General features: G+C 39.0%; 1 protein-coding gene across 4 annotated transcripts in view; it reads right to left on the reverse strand.

The window, feature by feature from the left end:
* ACVR1 (activin A receptor type 1) overlaps positions 1-23,597 on the reverse strand; it is a 158,112-nt gene that overhangs the window by 53,036 nt on the left and 81,479 nt on the right. The window contains exon 1 of one of the 4 annotated variants that reach the window (XM_072612036.1): positions 21,822-21,842. The exons of 2 other annotated variants lie outside the window; for them this stretch is intronic. Coding sequence is in view for 1 of the 2 variants with exons in the window: in XM_072612037.1 (XP_072468138.1) it covers positions 3,081-3,135 (55 nt within the window). In the remaining variant the exon portion in view is untranslated. Of the gene's footprint in view, positions 1-3,080; positions 3,151-21,821; positions 21,843-23,597 lie in introns of those variants that run through there. One more of the 4 variants, XM_072612037.1, reaches the window with a different exon arrangement.

The raw sequence follows: 23,597 nt of genomic DNA on the forward strand, positions 1-23,597 counted from the left end.
TTGGTTTTCAGATTCAGTTTTTTTCAAATCACTGCATCATTTTTTCCTAGTTAAGTGAGTAGTTCAGACTTGCTAGTACTAACAGCTTTGGGTGCAGATGGCAGAGGAAAAGAGCAAGAGGGAGGGAGGAAGAGGGAAGAAAAGAGTTATATAGAAATGTGAGCATGAGAGGGGGAAGGGGGAGAGAAAGAAAAACAGACAGAGAGATAGAGACAAAGAAAGAGAACAAAAAAGACAGAGCGATGGAGATGAGAGACAGGGACAGAGAGACAAAAAGAGATAACCACAGAGACACACACACACAGAGACAGAGAAGACTGCAAGAGGCCAAATCTTTGGAAGCTGCTAAGTTGAAACCCTGTTCAAATAAGGAAATTCAACTTTCAGAGCTCACTCTCAAGTCCTAAATTAGAAAGGGGTTGAGTTTCTGTCTTTTGTTGAAGGCTTTGTAGTACACTCTGTGGTACAGCTACCTCAATCTATTTTGAATCTATCTTTTAAAAGGCAGTTTGGGGTGACTGCGTGCTTTTAAGAGATGACCCCAATGAGAGGTATTAAAATACTTAGAGATCCAGCAGGGGACTTGGAAGGAAGAGGCCACAGAGAGGGAGTGGAGAAAGAATCAGAAATGGCAGAAAAAGAGATCATTCACTTCCTCTCTTCCCTCTTTGAAAAGAGGTAAAACAAAAACAAATTGCCTGCTATAGCACGAACCTCACATTTCCACAGGCACCACCCCATGAAGGGGATACACTCTATTTATAATCAATGTGATAGCTCTTTTGGAAAAACTGAAGAAAGTCTTCCAATAGCAAATGAGTTTGGAATAACATCCAGACTAGCCACTGACAGAGCTATGTATGTCACCGGTCTCACTACCCAAAATCCAGAACTCACAGACTGTATTAATAAGGAACAATTTTCACAACGAAGAAAGTATTCCTTTTTTCTCTTCCCTTCAAAAACATGACAGAAATCTCCCCAGCATCAGTATCTGAATTAGGCTTCAGAATAGGATCCTTATTATATGAAGCATACTATAAATTGATTCCACTATCCCAAAAAGATCAGGGATGAACATCATAATTTCAAGGTTCATAGAAATTTCCCCCTATTTTATTGATACCCTTAGGCATGTATGTGTATGTATATATGTGTATGTGTGTGTTTTTAATGTCAATCATTCCCCAGTAATCTCCAACCATCAGACCCTTTCTTGAAACAAAGAATAGTGAAACAAAAAAGATCAAGTACATCTGACTTTTCAATACTTCCCATCCATAACTACCCTCCTACCCTTCCAAAAATTATTTATCCTTTATTTTCAAAGAGGACCAATGACATCAAGGGTTGATGTCTTGATGTACACAGGAGATGGATTTAAGTGACGCAGAGGAGCACAGTCATCAGCCTCACTCTCTCTTCTAGAGTCCTGTTGCAAGATAAAAGTCAAAGAGGCATCTAAGTGGTGCAGTGACTACAACACGGGTCCCAAAGTCAGGAGGACCTGAGTACAAATTCAGCCTCAATAATTGGACATTTATTGGCTATGTGGTCTTTGGCAAGTCACTTAACTCTGACTGTCTCACCTGTCCCTCCAAAAAATAAAAAAGACAAAAATCAAGACAATTGCTGATGACCTGGGATACAGTGGATGACCTTGGCTCCCCAATGACTGACCAAGCTCTAAGAGCTCCATAGCACCTTTTTCAACTGCCTTCACAGCCATCGAAACAAATTGTTCTCATCTGTCCATTCCCCCAGGGGAAGTCATCACATGTTTAGGGCAGATATCTCCCTAACTACCAATGGGCTTAAGACCTGCAGGTTACCCTTAACCTGGTTTAGACCTTTTCAAGACTGCTCATCCACCTTTGGTGTCCACCTACCTCCAAGAAGCTGTAGCATGTGCAGCAGCCACACCTGAGTAATCCCCCAAAAAAACTAAAAGGAAGGATGTGTTATTTCACCCTTTGTTCTGTAAAAACAAGACTAGTACTCAATCTAAATTAGTTGTCTTTTAGTGATGTACCTATGTATCACTATATCTTGTGCCTTCTATTTGCTCTCAGTTCATATGGGCCTTTCCAAATTCATTTCTCAGATTCCTTATATTTGTTGTTTTTTATATGGCAACAGGATCCTACTATGTTAATATACCAATTTGTTTAGCTATTCCCCAAATTAGGCGGTAAGCATCTAATCTGCTTCCGATTTTTATTTCCTCGCCAAGAGAACTACAATGAATCTTGTTGCATATGAGGTCTTCCTGTCATTGACCTCCTTGAGGTATGGTGCTACATTAATATTAGCTATTAACAAATAAGGTAAGAAAAATACTACTTTGCTTTTTAATTCCCATTCTTTTGGTGACTGGAGCATAGAACTCTTGAAAGAGCTGAATTTGGAATAACATATCTTGACCTGGGTTCGAATTCTAGTTCTGTAAGACTAGAGCCTTCTCCCTGGACTTTGTAGGCTTTCTCAACTATAAAATAAGTAGTGTTTTTGTACTAGTTGACTTTCAAAGTCCTATATCCCTTCTAACTCTATAATCCTGCAATATGCCACATGGGGGTTAGTGCTGGACCTAGAACCATGGGATGAATAGTTTATAGTCTGTCACCTTTTCCCACATTTTTTTCAAATGGTTTTCTGGAAAAGGTGAAACAGTTAAATCTCTATCAGCCTTATGCAAAATGGACATTGGGGGAATTTGGTCCAGATTATAGAGTCTTTTCTAGATTTAGATCATATGAACACTAACAATGCAGGTATACAATCTTTATGGCAAGTCAAGAGTGGATCATCAGTTTCCAGTAAGTAGCTAGACAGAGGAGGAATCCCAACTATTCCACATGATGGTAAGTAAGTATTAAGAGAAACTGATGGCTTAGTATTGTGTGTATGTCAGGGACAGGGCATTAGTGGGGATAGGTGGAGATCATCTAATCTAACCTTGACATTACAAATGAGGCAGCTAAGTGGTGCAGTGCTGGATCTGGAGACAGGAAGACCTGCATAGAGTGTGATTTTGAACAAGTCACTCACTGTATAACGGGGATAATAATAGCACCTACTTTCCAAGGTTGTTGTGAGTAACAAATTAGATAATATTTGTAAACCACTTACCATAGTGCCTGGCAAATTGTGGGTATTATAGAAATGCTAACTATCATTATTACAGGAAGGTTTTCCCAACCCCTCTTTCAATTATTCCTAATTTATCCTTTATACAGCTTGTGGCATTTCAGGTCAGAGAAGACCTGAGTTCAAATCTGTAGACACTTACAAGCTATATGATCCTGGGCAAGTCACTTAACCTGTTTGCCTCAATCTACTGGAGAAAAAAATGGCAAACTACTCCAACATCTTTGCCAAGACAACCCCACTGACAGTATGGTCCACAGGGTCCCAAAGAGTTGGAGAGGACTGAACAACAAAACAGCTTTTTGTACATATTTGTTTATTGTCTCCACCTTTGGACTGTGAACTGCCTGAGGCCTGGGACTGTTTTTTGTCTCTTTGTATCCCCAGCATTTAGCACAGCAGATATATGTATCTCAGTAGTAGGGCAGGGAATCAAGGACAGGACTTCTGACTACAAATTGTGATCTTTCTACCATATCACTTTATCCATTATAAACCCAGTTAAAGGGGTTTATAATAATATAAAGAAATAACAAATAAAAGAATAATAAATAATAATAAATTATAAATATAATTTATATAATAACTATACATTATACATATTAAATAAATTATAAATAAATAATATAAAGAAAGCCCCCAACAGCCCTACTTCCAAGAAACCCAGGGATCCCAACACAGTGAAGTCATTTTCCCTTGGTCCTCAGTTTCTCTACTGGGTTCTCTGGGTAGATAGTTCTTACCAAGGTCCTTAGTGCCTTAAGGGATCTATAAATAGTCTGCGGTTCACATGGAAATGAAGCCACAGACAGGTATCTGCTAAGATTCAAATAAATACCATGTGGACTCTTTTGTTCTGCATACCCAAGCCTGGAGGAAAGGAATCTCAGTCACATTTAAGAAAATTTTCAACTCCTCTAGAGCCTTCATTCCTGTGGACTGAGAGTACTATACAAGTTGTTACTCAACAGAGTCCTTGCACAACACTCTGCTTCTACCTGTCTAATGTCCTATTCTGCACGATAGTTATTTTTCATGACATATTCCCCTTATTAGATTATAAACCACAAAAAGGATAGGGACTATATCTTATGTGCATCTTTCTCCAGTGCCTAGCAAAGTGCTTCACATATACATAGAGATAGGGACTTGGACTTGTGATGTCATTGATGTAGGGAACTCCTATTAAGAGGAAATTTCTTCTTCCGATGTAGGTTGGCACCTTTGCTGCAACTTCATACTGTTATAGGACCACCAGAGTACTTCCAGGTTAAGTGACATGCCCTGGGTCACACAACCAGTCTATATCAAATGGGATTTGAACCTAGGTTCTCATGCCTTTAAGGATGGGATTTAGATCCATTCTACCATGCTACTCCTTGCTTTACAAATTGTTAAGTAGGCACTTAATAAATGGTTGCTGAATAAATTAAAAGTCTTTATCTAGAAATTATTCGCCTTTCTTCTGTAGCTGAATAGAGATAACTATCTGAAGTAATAAATTATTCTTGTTCTGTGATGCCAGTGTCAAAGATCTGTCTGTCACTTTCCTTTCCTAGCTAGAGAAAAGCAAAGAGATGAAAGAGGGTGGCTAGTAAGCATCTATAGTGCTTAGTCAAATACCTAGTATAGAAAGTGGCCAAACAACTAATGCTGAAAAGCAAGTTAGGACACATTTGGCAAATACATGCCTACTATTCCTCATTTTGGAAAGCAAGCATCATCCTTCCCTCTTGTTTCCTATCTTCCACCCAAACTTGTAAGGTTTAATAGTCCATACACTTTAACCCAGTCTTATCCACAAACAATGGCTAGAAGAAATGTGCCACCCCAGATATACAAAGACATACAAAATAAATGTCAATTCTATACAAATTCACTAGTGGAAAAAGACTCTCTCCCTTCCCTTCCCCAGCTCACCCCACCCTCCTCATACTCTCTCTCTCTCTCTCTCTCTCTCTCTCTCTCATACACACACACACACACACACACACACACACACACACACACACATCCCTGAGTGCCACCCTGCCAACTTCCCTGGCAGACTGGTTTGGTTCTAAGTGATGCCAAAGGGATTTTCTAAGCCAGGGTTATTAATTCAACAAGCAGAGTTACAAGCAAGACAGAGTTCTCAGATCTTGATATTGACAATTCCAAGGAAAAATAGGACCCAAAATATCCATGAGTCACCTTTAGCAATCTCCTCAATTTTTAAAAGTAACATGATGAAGTTTAGGATACGAAATTAGGGTTGGGGACTTGGGCGGAGGGAAAAGGGGGATTGTCTTCAAAATGCTTTTAAGGTACCATAAGATGCCTTATCTTCCAGGTACTTATGATACAGACTACTTGATTACAGATCACTTCCTAGGACTACCTTGCATGCATATGAAACAATAAAAGTCTGATAACCTATTTTATTGCAGGCTGCAGAAATAAAACAGGAAGGACCTAAGCAGAGAGTTGAATCCATTAAGCAAGGATGACAAGTTAGTTAAATTAATCAGTAATCTGAATATTAAGCAAGGAAAATGACCTCTTTTCCCTTAGATTATCTCATCCCCATTCTGTTTGCTTGTTGTCTATGTACACAACTAGTATCTGCAAGGTGGCCCTCCAGTATTACTCAATGTTATGACTGTTACTATATAACTTGTCTGGCATCAAGACTGGGACCATGTGAAAATATTTATGGACTGTATGTGGTCAGGGACAGGAGAGTCTGTTACAAGTAATCCTTTCATATGATGGAAGGGTACAAAGGACTGACTAAAGGAAGCAATAAGATTATAATCTTGGCATCTCAATCTGAATTGGAGAGATGGATTTAGATCACCATTATTAGCAGCATTGTCTTCAAGTAAATTAGTTTTATTTCTTTTAAACTCTTTTATTTCTTTAAAACTCATGAGGGAGACTAGGGAGATGAAGGGGGTCCATAAAACTGAAGGAATATATAGAATGCACTTTAAAATATCCACCAGCTTACAAAATCCATGTCTACTTGAGAGAGAACGAGATAAAACAGGTTTAAATTGTAGGTTGGAGTATTTAAATAGCATTTAAGTTCTTTTTCTCGTTCACTGACAAGGATTTCCAGTTTCACCATGGCCAGAATTCTGAAAGATGACTTTTCCTGGCAAGTGTCCCATCCAAGGCAGATCCCTAAAAGTATAATGGTAGGATGTCAGAGAAATAAAACAGATCAATAGAATGGCAGAGAGAATAACAGATTACGGCTTTGTTGTCCACAATTGAGATGGATAAAATGAGATTTAACAATCTAGTCTCAAGATCTCTGCAATGTTCAACAATTTCTGACAGACACACCAAGAAAAAATATAGAAGGGCTCAGAAAGTGATAGTTGTAGTTGACCTTGTGACACAGTCATCACTGTTCAGTCCTTTGGTATAATTGTGCCTAAAAACTCAAGCAGCCTACAGTACAGTCTAATGACTAAGACATTCCTGAGAGGAATACAAACCCTAGAAGAAGTAAATCAATACAGATAGATATTCTTCTGTCACAAAGGAGTCTTTTACTTGGTTCTCCTGCTTCTTACTCCTTCCCAAACACCTACTTCAATCTCTATTTTCTAAAAACACCAACATAAAGACCAGTCCAGAGGTTGAGGTCCTCCTTGCCATATTGAGGGTGATCAAGGAGCTGGGCTGCTGACTTCACCTTAGAGTTATAGGCAACATCTGCTCCTTTCCTACTCTACAGGTTAACTACTTCACCTCACTGATTGTAGTAACATCAGGACTCAACACTAACTACAATCTACTTTCCATTGTTTTTGGTCTTAGACCATCAAACATAGTCCTTTTGAATCTATACTGATTTGTCAAAACATAATCCAGACCTCTTAACACAACCACCCTTTTTGGGTTCAATTTTGAATGAGGCAGTTGAGAAAGGATACTAACTAATAAACTCAAGAAGGCATTGATAAGATACCCAAGGGGGAAAAAACCAAGATGGTGATGGGCATGCAATTCATGTCATTTGGATCTGGGAGAGAACTTAGGATAATTAACCTAAAGAGAAGAAAAATGGATGGCAAATGACCAGGTGAGGACACTAATGTTAACTGTGTTGTACAGGAGGGATTGTTAAATAGAAGAAGGGTTAGACTTGTTCTTTCTGAATATAGAGGCAGAATGGGTTGATGTCACAAAGGATACATGGATAGACAGACAGAGGATTAATTAAGTGCTAACTATGTGCCAGTCACTACGCTAAGTGATGGGAATAGAAACACAAGCAAACAAGACAATCCCTAACCTGAAGGAAGTTATATTCTAATGGAAGTAAACAAGAAATACACGGGAATTGAGAAAGGGAGGGGGAGATATCCACACACAGTGGATGCACAGCTGGCAAGAAGGAGGAGAAGCAGTCCAAACAGTGAGTCAGACTGATCACGGATGAAATGAATATAGTCAAAGTCCCTTTTGAATGAAGGTAGAATCACCAATGATGGGGGCAGGTCCTCAAGGTGAAAATCTCTTTAGGGTTCACAGGCAGCTGGCAAGGTGGTACAGAAAAAAGTCCAGAGAGCCAGTCTAACCAGAAGTAAAGTGAGTATGACTGTGGTCCCTCTTGAAGAGGAAGTAAATTTAGGTCTGATTTCAGAAAAAGCCTTCAAACCTCAATTAGAGATATCTAAAAGTAGAATAGGTGACCTTGGGAGGTAGCAGATTACTCCTTCTTGGAGGTCTTCAAGCAGAGGAAATGTGTTCAGTGTACTTTCATAGAATTTCTACTTTGGCTGGATTAGATGTCCTAGGATCCCTTTCAAGTGTCAAATTTTGTGGCTCCACTAGGGTGACAGAACCAGATGCAAAAATGGTACAAAGAAATGGGAGAGTTGCTATATAAAATCCAATGGAATAAATGTACCTATAGACTCATAATTTGTGATATAAGCTCATTTACAGGAGTCAGAGTAATTAGAATACTATAAAAAAAATCCAAACTCTTGAAACGAGCAAGCTACAAAACAAGCATCTGAGATTACTACTGTCTTCTACTGGCTTGTTCCATTTGCTCATTTGAAATGGCAGTTTGTGACATATTAGGATTTAAGATTATAAATTGTCCTATGGTCTCTTAATCCAAGACTGAAATTTGGAATCATGCAACACATTGACTTGGGCTTGTCCATGGTGCAGGGGGACCGACCATCAGAATCAGCAAGTAAGAGGCACAAAAATGTCCCTCAGATTCAATATGAAAGGTATCAGCCATCCAAGTAAGAAGAGAGAAAATATCAATGTATGGAGGCAACAAGCATTCTAGCTTTTTATATACCATGGAGAAAACACCCACTCTGAGATAACCAGGTCTCTGGATAAATCGCACATATTTCTGTTGATCAAGGAGTTGTCACTTGATACAACTGTCACTCATCACTGGGGTTAAATGGGTTCCTATCAATGAGCTTTTAAAATTCCAGGACATTTGCACACTCTGAAAAAAGCAAAGTATTCACATTAAGCCACACAACAACTAGAAAAGACTTGGGATGTAGACATTTCTAAAGCTTTCTTTGCCTCAAAAAGGGTTTTAAGAGAAAGCAAGAGAGATGCTGTCTGTGTTCTGGGCAGAGCAAAGCCATCAAGACTTTAAATGTCAGCATAGATCTTAAGGCAATGCTTAGTCACCAAGCAGCATGTCTGAGCAGACCCATTTCTTCCTGTTTAGAAGGGGGATGGGATGGGGGGAGGGGAGAGGTGTACAGAGGGTTCCCATCCGCTTATTCACATTGTCCAATGGATAAAAAAGGGAGGGAGAATATGTGTTTGTCTGTTATTCTCTCGTGTTTGGGTGGCGGGAGCAACAACAGGACCTATAGTATGCGACATATTTCTGTTAACTGAATATTAATATGCTAACGCAACGGCTGTCTCTTGGCCCTGTCTTTTCAGAGCAGTCTAAATTTGGGGTTTGCTTGCTTTCAGTGGTAACTAGGTTCAAAATACAAAGATCCTAAAATTCCAACAATTACCTTAAACTAAAATCCTTAAAGAATGCCTAATTAAGATTCAAGATCCTGGTAGCCATTTTTTCTATCACTGAAAAGATTGGCACAGTTATCTGTGGGCTGGAATTACATCACATTTCCCTTCTTGCTTTGCCTCAGGTAATTAAAAAAACAAAAACTTCTAGTCACCCTCTGGTAGAAATTCCAGAAAGGGGGTGTGGTGTTTGGGGGTGGGGGAGAATGTTGCGTTTTTCACTGTTGGTTAGTCTAGGCTCTCAATTCCATCAAGTCAAACCTTGAGTAATCCAGCTCCCAATCTCTAACCCTCAGATCCTAATGTCCCTTCAGTCAAAGAGTTTACTAAGTATCAGGCACAGGAGAAGCACTGAGAATACAAAGACGGTCCTCTACCCTCAAGGAGTTTACATCCTAATGAGGAAAGATAATACATATAAAGAAGCTAAAAAGGTGGGAGTGGGTCCCATGGGGGAATTGGAGGAAGTTCTGGAATCTAGCCAAGGCTGTCCTGAGCATCCCCCCGAAAAATGGAGAATCTAGGAAGAGGAAAGGCCTCCTTAACTGGAGGTTTTTCAACTTCAAACTTCATATTGAAAGGGTGGTTTTAACTGCTCCATTAAATAAAGAACCAGTGAGGGGACTAGAATTAAGGTCAAATAACATTAACTTTTCCATTTTTCATTTGATCTTTACTGAAGTAAAAGTCCTTGACTTTACTTTTTTACAACGTGCATACCTGAGAAACAGTTAATGATGGAAAATGTCTTCTTCCTTCACTTTCTCCTTATGTTTCCAGAACTGAATCCTTGCTTCCAAAAAGAGGAAAGATCACAAAGGACTATGACAATCAGTTGTTACCAACTGATCTTCAAGGAATTGGGAAAAGTCTTATCCCCACATAGAACAAACAATTATGTTTTAGTTGGGGAGAAAAAGAGAGACTGGACCTGTAATTTAAATGACTTAGGGAACTGCTGAGAGAGAAAACTTCTTCTAATAACATGAGCCCCTCCCACTCCTCTGGAACTTAAGAGCCTTCCAGAATTGCATAGGGTATCTAGAGGTTAAGTCACTCATCCAAGGTTCAAACAGCCAATATAAGAACCCAAGGTCTTCTGATTCCAGTGATGGCTTTCTATACCCCTTAAGGGGGATCGGAAAATTCATTCGTTGTTTTGTTAGAAGATAGAGAGGGGAGGCATACAGGGAGGGAAGATTATCCATCAGAGAAATTACCCAGTTTGGAACTGGAGAGATCTTGTATGTTGTGTGGGCAGACTGTAAAAATTCAGAAAGAGGTGATGATTTTGCTGACGCTTGCTCCAAGTTCCCAGGCTACCTGGAAATTTGCTCTTATTTCCACTAGTTGTTCTAGCTCCAAGCTGGAGCATCCATTCTCATAGGATGATGTAAGGTCCATGAAGGCAGTCTCTGACTAATTTAACCTTTCTATTTCCTCTAGTGCAAGCACAATTCTCTGTACATAGTGGGCACTAGGCAATATCTGCTGAATTGAGCCAAAGCCAGAAGCCTTTACTAGAAAGAAGGAAGGTTGACATTTCATAAGGAAGTTTTCTCCCACTCTCATTTGCTGTCTGGTCCTCAAAGACAATTCAACCAGATTAGGTGAGGGGTGGGTCATTTTAGGGGGGGAAAGTAGGGGTGGGGAGTAGGGGAACACCTTCAAGGGCTGTAACATCAACTTCTAATACACTTAGCAAAAGACCTTGCCACACATTCCTGGTTGTTTCAAAGTATTAGACCCCAGGCCCTTGTGTACTGGCACTGCCTTAAACACTTACGGGAAATTATTGGCAAAAGATACATGTAATGTAGCTTCAAGGATACTGGATAGACTGGTCATCCATCACTTCTGAGGAGACATTACAGAGATCCAAGTGCAATGGACTGAATTTACCTGAGGCTCAACCAACTCTTCCATGATAACCCACGAGTCCAGAAAGAGTCAAGCGCAGATAACATAGGTCAAAATGATGAACTCAAAAGGGGAGGGGGTCAGTGACAAGAGTGTCCATCATTCCTTCTTTTCTATCTATGATGTGATTCAAAGATTCAGGACAAAGACGGAACATGGGATACTGTCTACCTCTAGTCCCAACCCAACAAAAGCAAAACAAAGCAAATTTTAAAACACATACACAGACACAGACACACACACAGACACACACACAGACACACACACACACACACACACACACACACACACACACATACCCTTGGCCTCTTAGAGAAATGTTAACAGGACATCTCTCAACTCTTATGAAAAGATAAAAAGTTTTCTATAGTTGGCAAACAGCAGTTTCACCTGCTCAAAGGCCTAATCTTCATAAAATTTCACTATGGTTTTGGAAAGGTCTTCCAGTCAGGGTCGGGGGAGGTGAAGTCTTCATATTCGACTTTCAAGTTACAGGCCCCACCCCACCCCTTCCCCTCTCCCCATCCTTTGTAGATAATTGCATACCAGAAGGCCAGCTCAGGACCCAACCCCAAAAGAGCAGATCCTGGGCAGTCACAGTAGGGTACATGCAGCCTACATTTGTAGGTGATGGGAAGCACATGAGGAAGAAAAGATGACTGATTCTCTATTTGGTCAAAAGGAATGAAAATGAACATATTGCTCAGGCTGCCATGTTATTGTCTTCTTACAGTGATGTCCGACTCATCATGACCCCATTTGGAGGTTTCTTGGCAGCGATATTGGAGTGGTTTGCCATTTCCTTTTACAGCTTATTTTACAGAACAGGCAAACAGGGTGAAGTGACTTATTCAGGGTCACACAGCTAATATGTGTCTAAGGCCAGATTTGCACTCAGGAAGAAAAGTCTTCCTGACTCCAGGATGAGTGTTGCCTACCTGTTCTGGGCTCCAATAAAATTTCTAGATTCTTTATTCTGTCATTATAAACACACGGTTTCTACAGAGGCCACAGTGACTCTTGGCTTTCTTTGTTGACTTCTTGCATATCACTACACTTCTCCCACAAAAACAGTCTCTGCCATACTGGCCTGCCTGTTGTCCCTCCCCTCTCTACACCTTTGCAGAGACAGTTCTCCAAGTTGGGAATATACTGCATGAAGCTAGTTTTCTTCAAAATTTAGTTCAAGTGCTACCAATATGAGATTTTTCCTGATTTACCCCAATTGCTTTCCTAATCCTAAACTTTCTCCCCTACCTCTCCAAAAAAACACCTGATATTTATTTACTGTATATACTTTGTTGTTACTTAAATGAGGAAGTAAATGGTGTTTCCCTTAGAAGAATGCAAGCTCCCTCAAGTAAGGGCCTTCTTTGTTTTTAGCTTCATGTCTGTAGCCTCTTTCTCCTTATTTCTCTACCCCACCCTTGCTCTTCCACTCCCCATCAAGCACCAGTTGGCGATTAATAAACACTTGATGGAGTTATGAATTTGCATGGTCACTCTGGAGAGCAATCTGGAGCCACACTTTCAAAATTAGTAAATTCTATATGCCCTTTGACCCAGCAATACCACAACTAGCCCTATACCTGCCCCTAAAAGCTCAAAGAATGAGAAAAAGGGCCTAGAAACACAAAAATATATTTATAGTGTCTTTTTTTTTTTTATAACAGCAAAGAACTGGAAAGAACAGCAGTATCCATCAATGAAAAACTCTTATGCTATAAGAAATGAAGAAAGGGCAGTTTGGGAGAAACCTGAGAAGGCTTGAATGAAATAATTCAGTGAAGTGAGCAAGGCCAGGAGAACAATTTACACTATAACAACACTGTAATCCTGTTTTAAAGGTCTTAAGAACTCCAATCGATGCAACAGTCTACCCATCTCCTATTAGAAAAACGATACACTACCCATGCAAAACAATGACATTTTTCATATGACCAATATGAGATTTTTTTTTTGCTTAACTATGCAAATTTGCTGCAAGGATTTTGATTTTTGTTTTCTTTCTTCACATTAAAAGTTTGGGGTTTTCTTTTTAAATAAAATTTTATTAAAAATATTCATGCTTGTTGGCACAGATTGTGGGCCTCCATACACACATGCATACACACAAATATTTCAAGGCAAGTTTACATTATATTGAACTTAGTGAGTTGTATAAACAAGTGCCATTTTCCATAGTAATCTTAGACTTTGGAAGAAGAAAGATGACCAGATCTAAGCCTCATGTTGCCACTAAGAAGAGCAAAGGCTATCGGAACATCCAGTCCAACGTGAGGCAATAGACTGCCTTTGGCTTTGGTAGCTGCAACGCATGGCAGAACTAAAGATAACACACAACTCTAATGGGTCACTTTTAAATAGAATCCTTAATACCACTGCTCATTTCAGAAGTATTTCCTTCCAGTGTCTGCCCCCATCCACATTGCTGTGCCCATCATGCCCAATTTCAACAGCCTGCTGCTACACAGTTAAAACAAATAAGGAAAGGACCAATCCTCTAAGAGGAACTGAGGAAGTTAAAATGTTTCAAATACACATAAAGAAAAAAAATAACCAGAAAGAATACCATTGGGAAGACTGATAAAGTAAATGACCCTATGGCCTAAGAGAAGGGTTAAAAATAACAGATTTTTAATAGCCCTACCTCTCCTTCCTTGTCCTGAAGGAAGAACCAATGGCCTAAATTATCATAAAAGTTCTTCAGGAAAGCCCTTTCCCACACTCCTCTCCCCACCCCACCTTAGAGTATTTGACAGCATTTGGCTGTATAGTGAGAAACCATTCTGCGTCCACAGCCACATGCTGTACATACACAGCCACTGGAGTCATCGGCTAAGTGTAGAAAGACCAAATGGAACAAACCCACTGCTCAGCAGACCTTGGACTCTGCCTCCTGTCCCTGACCATCCCCAACGCCTTTCTGCCCAAGAGCATATGCCAAATCTCTTTGGATGGGGAGTCCAAATTGTCATGCAGGAGGATGGCAGCCTGCCAGGTGCTGGTGTCAAAAGGGACAGGTGGAGGTGTTAAAGGGACAGGTGCAGGATGGGCTATTTTCAGTAGCTATCAATTTAAACGTGCAGCTGAGAAGCACACTCAGCTCCTGATTGCATGACTTTTGAATTGCAACTAAAACTTCCTTAGATTCATACACCTTTCCCCAGCTGCTGTACCATACAGCTGTCCTTGGGCTCCTCCCAAGACAGAAGAAATGGAAACAATTCATGCTGGTCAGCTGATGCACCAGCAAACAACTAAGGGACTTCAAATTCTTTTTCTATGTACAAGAATGAGGGATTCCTTCTAAAGGATGACAGGATCAAAGAAGCAATTTGGCATCCTGGAAAAAAGATCAATACTAGACAAAGGACCTGGGTTCAGATCTGACCTCTGATGTTTCCAATTTTTATGCCCTTGGATAAGTCACTTAACTTCCTGATACCTTAATTTCCTCATCTAGCTTCTGAGACCCCTTTCAGTTCTATGTCTCTGATTCATTTGGATCCATCTAGTCCAGGGTCTTAAAGTAGAAACAAACAAACAAAAAATGGAGTAGGATGACTCCATTTCCATGCCTAGAATATAGGAAACAGGAGAGAAGAAACCTGCTCTGAAAGGGGAGGCCAGGGATGCAGACTTCTTGAAGAAAGCAAAGTTCCATAAGTACTAGAAGATGAAAGGGACATCTAGGTGGCACTGTGGATATAGTGTCAGGTCTAGAGTTCAGAAGACCTGTCTTCCTGAGTTCAAATCTGGCCTCAAACACTTAGTAGCTGTATGACCCTGGGCAAGTCAACAGTTAACCCTGTCTGCCTTGGTTTTCTCTTCTGTAAATGAGCTGGAGAAGGAAATGGTAAACCATTCCAGTATCTTTGCCAAGAAAACCCAAAATGGGGTCACCAAGAGTTGGAAATGACTAAGCAACAACAAAAGAAGATGAAAGAGTATGAGATGCAAGAGATCTAGGACATTTGAAATAGTAATTCAATTGTTGGGAATATGCCCTTGACAGTGTTATCAAATATAACAAAAACAAAAAAAGCTTATCTGTTGAAAGACTTTCATAGAAGAATTATGTATTAGAGAAGAAAAAAATGGAAGCAACCTACATGTCTAATAATCAAGGGACAGCTAAATAAATCACATTACACTGAAATAAAGGAATAGTATGCTGCAATTAAGTAAAACTATGAGGAAGGCAACATAGAGAAACCTGGAAAGAGCTTTATGAAAGAGTGCAAAGTAAAAAACAAAGCAAGAAAGAATATATAATTAACTATAACCATGGGGAAAAGTCAATAAGAATGAATGGAGGAAAAAAAAAACCCTGATGACAACTTAGAAGAAATTTTAAGTTATCCTTTATAGGTTGAAATTAATTTAAATGTAAATCATTACAAAGCAAGTTTAATTGCTCTTAAAGCAATTAATTTTAAAAAGCTCTAGAGATGAAAAGGAGGTTAACAATAAAACAATGGTTTACGAGGACATGGTGGAATGGGAGGGCAGAGATAGATGGAGCTAGGAATGAGGAGAAAAGAAGAAGCTGGAATAAAAAAGCCATTTTACCTCAACACACTGTACCTGTTAATCACAGGGGAGAAAGAGGTAAGAACGTGCCAGCAACAGGACTGGCAAAGAATAGTGGGTCCAGGCTGACACTAGCTTCCTCCAGGGTAAGCAAAGGCAACTGTTTTATTCCAGAATAAATCAGGAATCAATCTTCAAATACATTAACAACACCCTGCCTCATCAAATGATATTCTAGAAATTCATATGTATTTTTTTTTAAAAAAACAAGACCAATCCTCTTCTGAAGGCTTCTCTTGATATTCATTTTGGTGTGACTGTTAACCCATAGCTGTTGAAGATTATGCCAGATGGGTGTCATAGACCATTTTTTACCTCTTTATGTATCCCCAGTGCTTTCTAGAATGCCTGGCACACAGTACGCATTCAATAAATGTTTACCAACTGACTGAATGCAAGTTTTGTCAATTTCGAAATCTAGGCTGGAAACAACATTGTCAATGTGCTCCAGGACTGATTTGATTTTGAAGGGTTTTCAGAGGGAAATAGACCAAAAGAATAGAAAAAAATATAAAATAAAAATAAATAGAATATAAATAATAAATACAAATCGAATATAAATATGTATTTTATAAAAATATAAAATATACCATATGGTGTGTGTGTTCATCCTTCATTACCAAAGAAGAACATGCCATCAGAGAAATGATGACATGACTTGCACTTGACTTTGTTTTGAGTGAGGGAGGACTGTGCAGGTCACCAGCCTCACTTTCTCCTCCTACTGAGCCATCTGGATCCAGTGACCAGATATTCATCAGGATGACTGGAGATAACCCAGGATGAGGCAATTGAGATTAAGTGACTTGCCCAAGATCACATAGCTAGTGAGTGTCAAGTGTCTGAGGTGAGGTTTGAACTCAGGTTCTCCTGATTCCTGCACTGGTGCTCTATCCACTGTACCACCTAGCTGCCCTATACCATATGGTAAATTCTCAAAGAAAGACAATCAAGATGACCATCAGTAACTAATGATCAGTATATCAACTTTTTATTCATTAAAGAAATCTTTATGAGAATAGGTTGTGACCATATCAAGGACACTTCTCTCTTGTCCTGATGAAAATGAGAAGAAACTATTAGGTTTCCAAAGAAGTCTTCTCTTTAGCAAAAATGTATTCATGGTACCCTATTGAGTAGGGATACACGAAATACAGGATATCATCATTAATTATTTTTTTAAACAAAGGATTAGGTAAAGCAAAATGCTCTGCTCCAAACAGACTTCTCCTCTGTATGCACAAAGCAAAAACATAGTTTCCTCATAATGTAATTTGGAGTAACTCTGTTCTATGAGCCTATGTTCTAAGTACTAAGCAAGACATAAAAGAGTGAGACATGTTTGCCAAAGGTTTTAGCTGTTGTCATGGATAAGTTACACTGAGACTATCGACTGACTGCCCTATTGTTCCACCCACCAAACCCTGTGAATTGTTAGATCAAAACACCTTTCCCTGGCAGCCACAATCCTTTTCACATGTAACCTCTCTGAGGGCAGAGACTGTCTCCCTTTTTGAACTTATATCTCTAGCCTTTGGCAAAGAGTAGGACACATAAGAAGTAATCTCTCTCATCATCTACTCATGTATGTCTATCTTTCATTGCCGAAGAAGACCATGACATCAGAGAAATAATGACATGACTTGCACTTGACTTTGTTTTGAGTGAGGGAGGGCTGTGCAGGTCACCAGCCCCACTACTCCTCCAGAGCCATCTGAATCCAGTGGCCACATATTCATCAGGATGACTGGAGGTGACCCAGGATGAGGTCACACAGCTAGAGAGTGTCAAGTCTCTGAGGTGAGATTTGAACTCAGGTCCTCCTGACTCCTGCACTGGTGCTCTATCCACTGCATCACTTAGCTGCCCCATCATATAGTCATAAACAAAGTCCAAATGGAAACAACTGCCTGAGAAAGTGGGATTCTCAAGGTACTTCCCATTTGTGAATAACCCTGTGCTCTCAGAAATTGATCCTCAATAAAATATGGGGCACTAATGAAAAGAAGCCACTATTTTATATGGAAAAATACAAATGGATTTTGTCCAGATTCAAGCACAAACTTGGATTAAAAGTCCACTGTTAACTTTCAAGTACCTATCCCTGGAATGGGCATTTTGACCAGTCCAATGAGCTGAAAAAAGAACTGAATAAAAAGAATAAAGTGAGTTTTAGTCAAATAAGAAACTATGGGACACCTTCAACAGCCAAAGTTTCATGCTGCCAAACAGCCCATATTTTTAAAACTAATGTTCACCCCATGATGCCATATGGCAGACAACACCAGCCTCATTACACTTGACTTTCCCTACCTTTTGTAACCTAGCCAACCTGGTCTTCTGCTCCTCACACAAAATGCTACAACTTCTGTCTTTATATCTTTCCAGTAATCATCCTTCCTCCCTCTCCCCATATGAGGAACACTCTACCTCCTCAAACTCTACCCCATAAAATCCCTCTCTTCCTTTAAGACACAGCTCAAGTGCTACCTTCTACATGAAAGTTTTCCATAACCACCCCAACGGCGACTTTTGTATCCCAGCATCCAAGCTATTGCCTAGCACATAGTAGCCACTTAATAAATATTTGTTGAAAATATTTATAGCAGCTCTTTTTGTTGTGGCCAAGAACTTGAAATTGAGGGAATGTTGATGAACTGGAGAATGGTCGAGCAAGCTGTGGTATATGAATGTAATGGAATACTATTGGGCTATAAGCAATGACACACAGGCAGACTTCAGAAATACCTGGATAGATTTATATGAACTGATGCTGAGTGAAGTGAGCAGAACCAGAAGAACAATATACACAGTGACAGCCACAGTGTATGAGAATTGTTTTTGATAGACTTAGTCCTCCACAGCAACACAAGGACCTAAAACATTTCCAAAGAACTTATGATGCAAAATGCCATCCACATCCAGAGAAAGAATTGTGGTCAGAACACAGAATGAAGTAGACTGTTTTCTCTTTTGTTATGTCTGGTTTTGTTTAGTTTTACTCATGCTCTCTCCCATTCATTTTAATCCTTCTATGCAACATGACTAATGTGAAAATGTGTTTAATAAGAATGCATGTGTAGAGTCCATATAAGACTGCATGTTGTATTGGAGGGGAGGGAAGTGGAAGGCGGAGAAAATTTAAAACTTATGGAAGTGATTGTTGAAAACTGAAAACAATAAATTTGAAAAATTAAAAAAAGTTTGTTGATTAAAGGATTTCTGAAGATTCAGAATCATGGGTGACTCAAACAGCAATGGAATGATGCATGGTGAGTATAAGGAATCTACATTATCAGTGATGATATTCATGAGAAGTGACAAAAACATCATCTGGATCATGCATGACTGGCAAAGGGCATAGTCTAAGTATAGTACTGGATAAAAAAATACCAAAGCATTACACTGGTATCCATGAAATTTAATAGGTAGGTCATGGGAAAGTTCCCAATGCAATGGGCAAATGGATGTGTAGGATTAATAAAAGGACATGGGCACAAGGCAAGAAGGCACGATGGGACAGGTTTCTAGCTATACTGGTTGACAAGATACCCACATGAAAGAGATAACTAGTTCTTCAAATTATTAACATTTACTTCTAGGTTCAGAATCCTTCATAATGGTTGAGATTACTAAGTTCCAGGGTACTGATTGAACTATCTAGCCACCCAATCTGAAGTTATTATAGTTAGAAACAGGAGATCATAGCTGCTATGAACTTGACTCAGACTTGGGTTCCTGCCATGCTAATACATTATTTGAATATTTAGGCTCACTCAAGTCTGTGGCATTGAGTACCCTCTCTTCACAAAAGCTAAGAAAAGACAATCATAAAGCAAACTGGGGTAGCAACAAGTTAGTTGCTGAAAGGCCTATAACAGAACAAGAGTGTCTATGTCCAGATGCTCCCAGCCACAGAGCAGTTACAAAGAGGGTGATGATTAGGGAGAAACCTTGAACCTGCCTCTTCTTAGGAAATATTGATTCCTACATAGAATCTTATTCTCCCAATGAAAGCCAGATAACATGGCTGTTGCCCTCTATTGAAAGCTGAAAGTACAGAAGCTGGACACCAAACACAACACACAAAAAGGAAATTCATGGCTATATTTTTGTAATTGATACTTCAAAGGGATTTTCCCAGATTGATGCTTCCTTGCTGTCAAAACATCCTTGACAACCTGTGCACAATACTGAAATATGGTTTTAATAAAAAGTTCCTACATAATACTGTCCATATTATAAACTGAATGAACTACGTTCACCACTTAAACTCAATCACAGTGATGTACAGATGATACTACAATGGTGTTGTAGATACACTAGCAAAATTCTGCCCCAAGGGCTATGTTTGTCTGCTCTTTATATTAACTTAACCTTACTAACTGGACCAAAAATTTCTTTTCTGGGAAGAAATTTTACCAACTGACTTCAAAGCATTAAAGCATAAGTGAAAGTACCATAATTCACAAAGGCAGCCCAAATTCACAGAATGATTTTGCCACAAATGTGATAATTCAATACACCTTCAGCTGCGAGCAAGGCATTGCCTAAGCAATAGAGAAAGTTTATCAAAATGCCTCATGCTCTGCCCTCAGTAAGCTTTCAAACTTATTATATCACACAATAATATAATATACATAATACAAAACTACAAAAAATGCAAAAATACAATAATATAAAAAAAGATCATTAGAGAAATATTTTGTCATGATCTAAATGTGATCCGAGATAAAAATGATTTTTAGCAAGGTCAGGAAGGGTTTCATGGAGGAAGTTCCATTTAAGTTGGGCTTCACAGAATAGGTAGGAATTCAACAGGCGAGGAAGGGCATTTCAGGGACTGACAAGAGCCTTACTTACTGAGGCACAAGGGCAGTATGGGAGATACAGAGTAGTTGAGGATGGCTGACAGGTCAAGATTATATCAGAAAGTAGTTTTAGATATGCCAGAAAGGTAGGAGGATGTCCCCAGAATGTGGGGGACTTCACCTTTCTAGGTGAGGAAATCTAAAATGTATTTGATAGGCAAGAGAGAACTGTTGAAGATTTCTGAGCAGGAGAAATATGGTCATATGTATGAGTAAAGGAGACTAAGAAGGAGGGATGTGGGAAGGGGAAAGTCGTGGTAAGAGGGAACAATTGTGGTAAGACCTCTGAGCCCGCTGCAATACCCTGAGAGAATAGTAACGTGAACATATTTTTTGGTAGCTGAATGGATGTCATGGATGAAGGAGAAGAAAAATAATATTAACAATTACAAATTAGAAAAATAGATGAACTGGAAATGGTGAACATACAGATCAAACTGGATTCACAAAAGCCAAAATTTCTCCCCTTCTTTCTCCCATCTCCCATAAAAAAAGAAGGAAAAACTATCCTGGGGAAGTCTAGATACTGTTTTAATGCCAAAAGGAAAGAAAAAGAAGTCTAGTAAAAGATATGGCTCCTTTCAAAAAGTCTCTACGAAGCATAATTTCAGCTCATTAGAATCAGTCTACTATAACTAATTCTATCTTATAACCAAGGTTAAAGTTCATATGCCAGCAGAGGAGGGGAGGTAACCCACATCTGTAATCTCTGGTACTGGGGAAGGCTAAGGTTAGTGGATCACTTGAATTCAAGAGTTCTGTAATACAGCAGGGCTGAGGAGAAGTAGCCACACTAAGTATAGAACCATATAGTGAGTCCCCTATGGTCTCTCCCTCTCCCACTGACCAACTTCTGGTAGAGGCTATTCTTGTAACTTAAGCAAGACTTTTCTGTCTATGAATGAATGAATAAATGAGCAGATAAATAGGGCCATAAAGAAATACATGAATAATTAGATTAAGTGAGATTAAAGTATATTTGCCAATTTGGGTCCTCCTGCTAAATATATTACAGGTTCAGGAACACTGTGTAAAACACAGATTCCGGTTCCTCTTGGTTGTACCTATATTAGGTAATCTCACATGTAGTTTTCACAGGTGTCAAAATAAACAATACTCTCTCTAGCCCTGAGGGGTTATGAACCTGGGGTTTGGGAACTTTAAGAATTTTTTTTTAATTTCAATATAATTAGTATTCTTTGTAAACATGTGTATTTTACTTTAAGCAATTAAAAGCATTGTTCTGTGGAAACATACCTAAGCTTCCCTGGAATGCCAAAGATGTCCTCGACACAAAAGGTTAAGAATCCCTGCTCTAGAGGATGAATTCTGCAAAATAGTTTGAGAAAAGTTCATTCACACAAACTAACTTGAAATCAACATTAACCTGAGGCAATTATTATTTTCCTCAGTTGCTATATGTTAGGAAACTAGGGGCATTTTTTTAAAATTGTTCATTTCTTTGGGGGGTGTGTGGATGATTTTAGTCATGTTTTATTTTTTTAATAAGGGTGTGGGGAATAATAGGAGTGGGTAAGAAACTGGTGCTATTTTGTGTCCTATTGGGAAAAGATTAAAATGGGTGGAATTTTAACAAATCTCCTCCACTCAAATCCTCTGATGCCTCATTCTGCAATACAGAGGTAACTGGGTTCTCAAAGGCTATGTCAGGTCTTACTTAACAACTCCACGTCTGGAGAACTTTAGATCTGTTGTCTCAAGAGCAGACTCACTAAAGGTAGGCAGAATCCTCACCAGAAGATGGGCTGCTGGGCAATAATTTCTTAATCATTTTTTTTTAATCACAGCAACTTGAGAAATCATCTATGTGCTAAAGTATTGATAAGAAGAGGACCTCCTTACAACAATGAAACCACAGATCACTTGACTCAGCCACGTAATAGGCTTCACTACCTCATCTATAAATTCAGATTTGCCCCACTCATAAAACAAGGGTCTCTCTTGATTTGGGTAACTTCTCAGACATAACTAAAGGAAAGAATTCCTGGTGACTATTTTACTGCACTTTTATATGCAGCCCCATCAAAACATATCTTACTCCTTCTGTAGGTCATTTGTCAATGTAGGCAATTTGTACTTCTTATTTAAGGCAATCTAAGGTTCTGTGGGGAACTAGGTGGTCCATTAAATAGAGTGACAGGCCTCAAGTCAAAAAGACTCATCTTCATGAGTTCAAATCACTTGACCTCTTTTAGCTCCAGTTTCCTCATCTGTAAAATGGGGCTAATAACAGCACCTATCTTTCAGTCTTGTTGTAAGGATAAAATATCATTTATAAAGCACTTTGTAAACCTGAGTGTTAAAAAGATATTAGCTATTATTACTGTTACCATTATCTTTATGTCAGCTAAGAAGAAATCTGAATTAACATGTTTCATCTATTCATAGAATGCTTGATCTTGAAAAAGCCTAGTCTAGCTGCCTTCAATGCAGTGACTTGCTCAAGGTTACATTGATAATTTGTGGCAGACTAGATCCCCATGCTATTGGCTCATAGTCTAAAATTCTCTTCATTTATCCCTTTTGCTTCCATCAAAAGAACCAGAAAAAAATGCATTTGGTGGTCAAGCGCTAAAATCTTAAAGGCATAATGTCTACTATGCTCATATTTATTTCATATTTTTAGTAGCAACAAATAAATGCTGTATCACTGCCTAAATAGAACAGATGCATTAGATGCCCCCTCCTATTACTAAGAAAAAAAATTCCCTCATTTGATAATAGACCTGACGAAATAAGTGATAAGCACTGAATATTTTTAAAGGTATTTTACAGTAAAAAGGAACAGAAAGAAATACATAATGCTAAGACGTTTCTATTACTGCCCCCCTCCTTTAAAGAACTTTTTGATTATTCAGCAAGAATACAGAAAAATTCAAAGAAAGGCTTAATCTTCCTTCCACTAAAAAAAAAGAACCTTTTGTGGTTCATAACAAAAATTCTATTTGATTTGTACCCTCTTGTCCGTAATTGGCCTAAGGCATTCTGAAAAATGATAGCTCTTGAAATTCT

Source organism: Notamacropus eugenii, chromosome 5 (assembly GCF_028372415.1).
Source record: "Notamacropus eugenii isolate mMacEug1 chromosome 5, mMacEug1.pri_v2, whole genome shotgun sequence".
NCBI lineage: Eukaryota > Metazoa > Chordata > Mammalia > Diprotodontia > Macropodidae > Notamacropus > Notamacropus eugenii.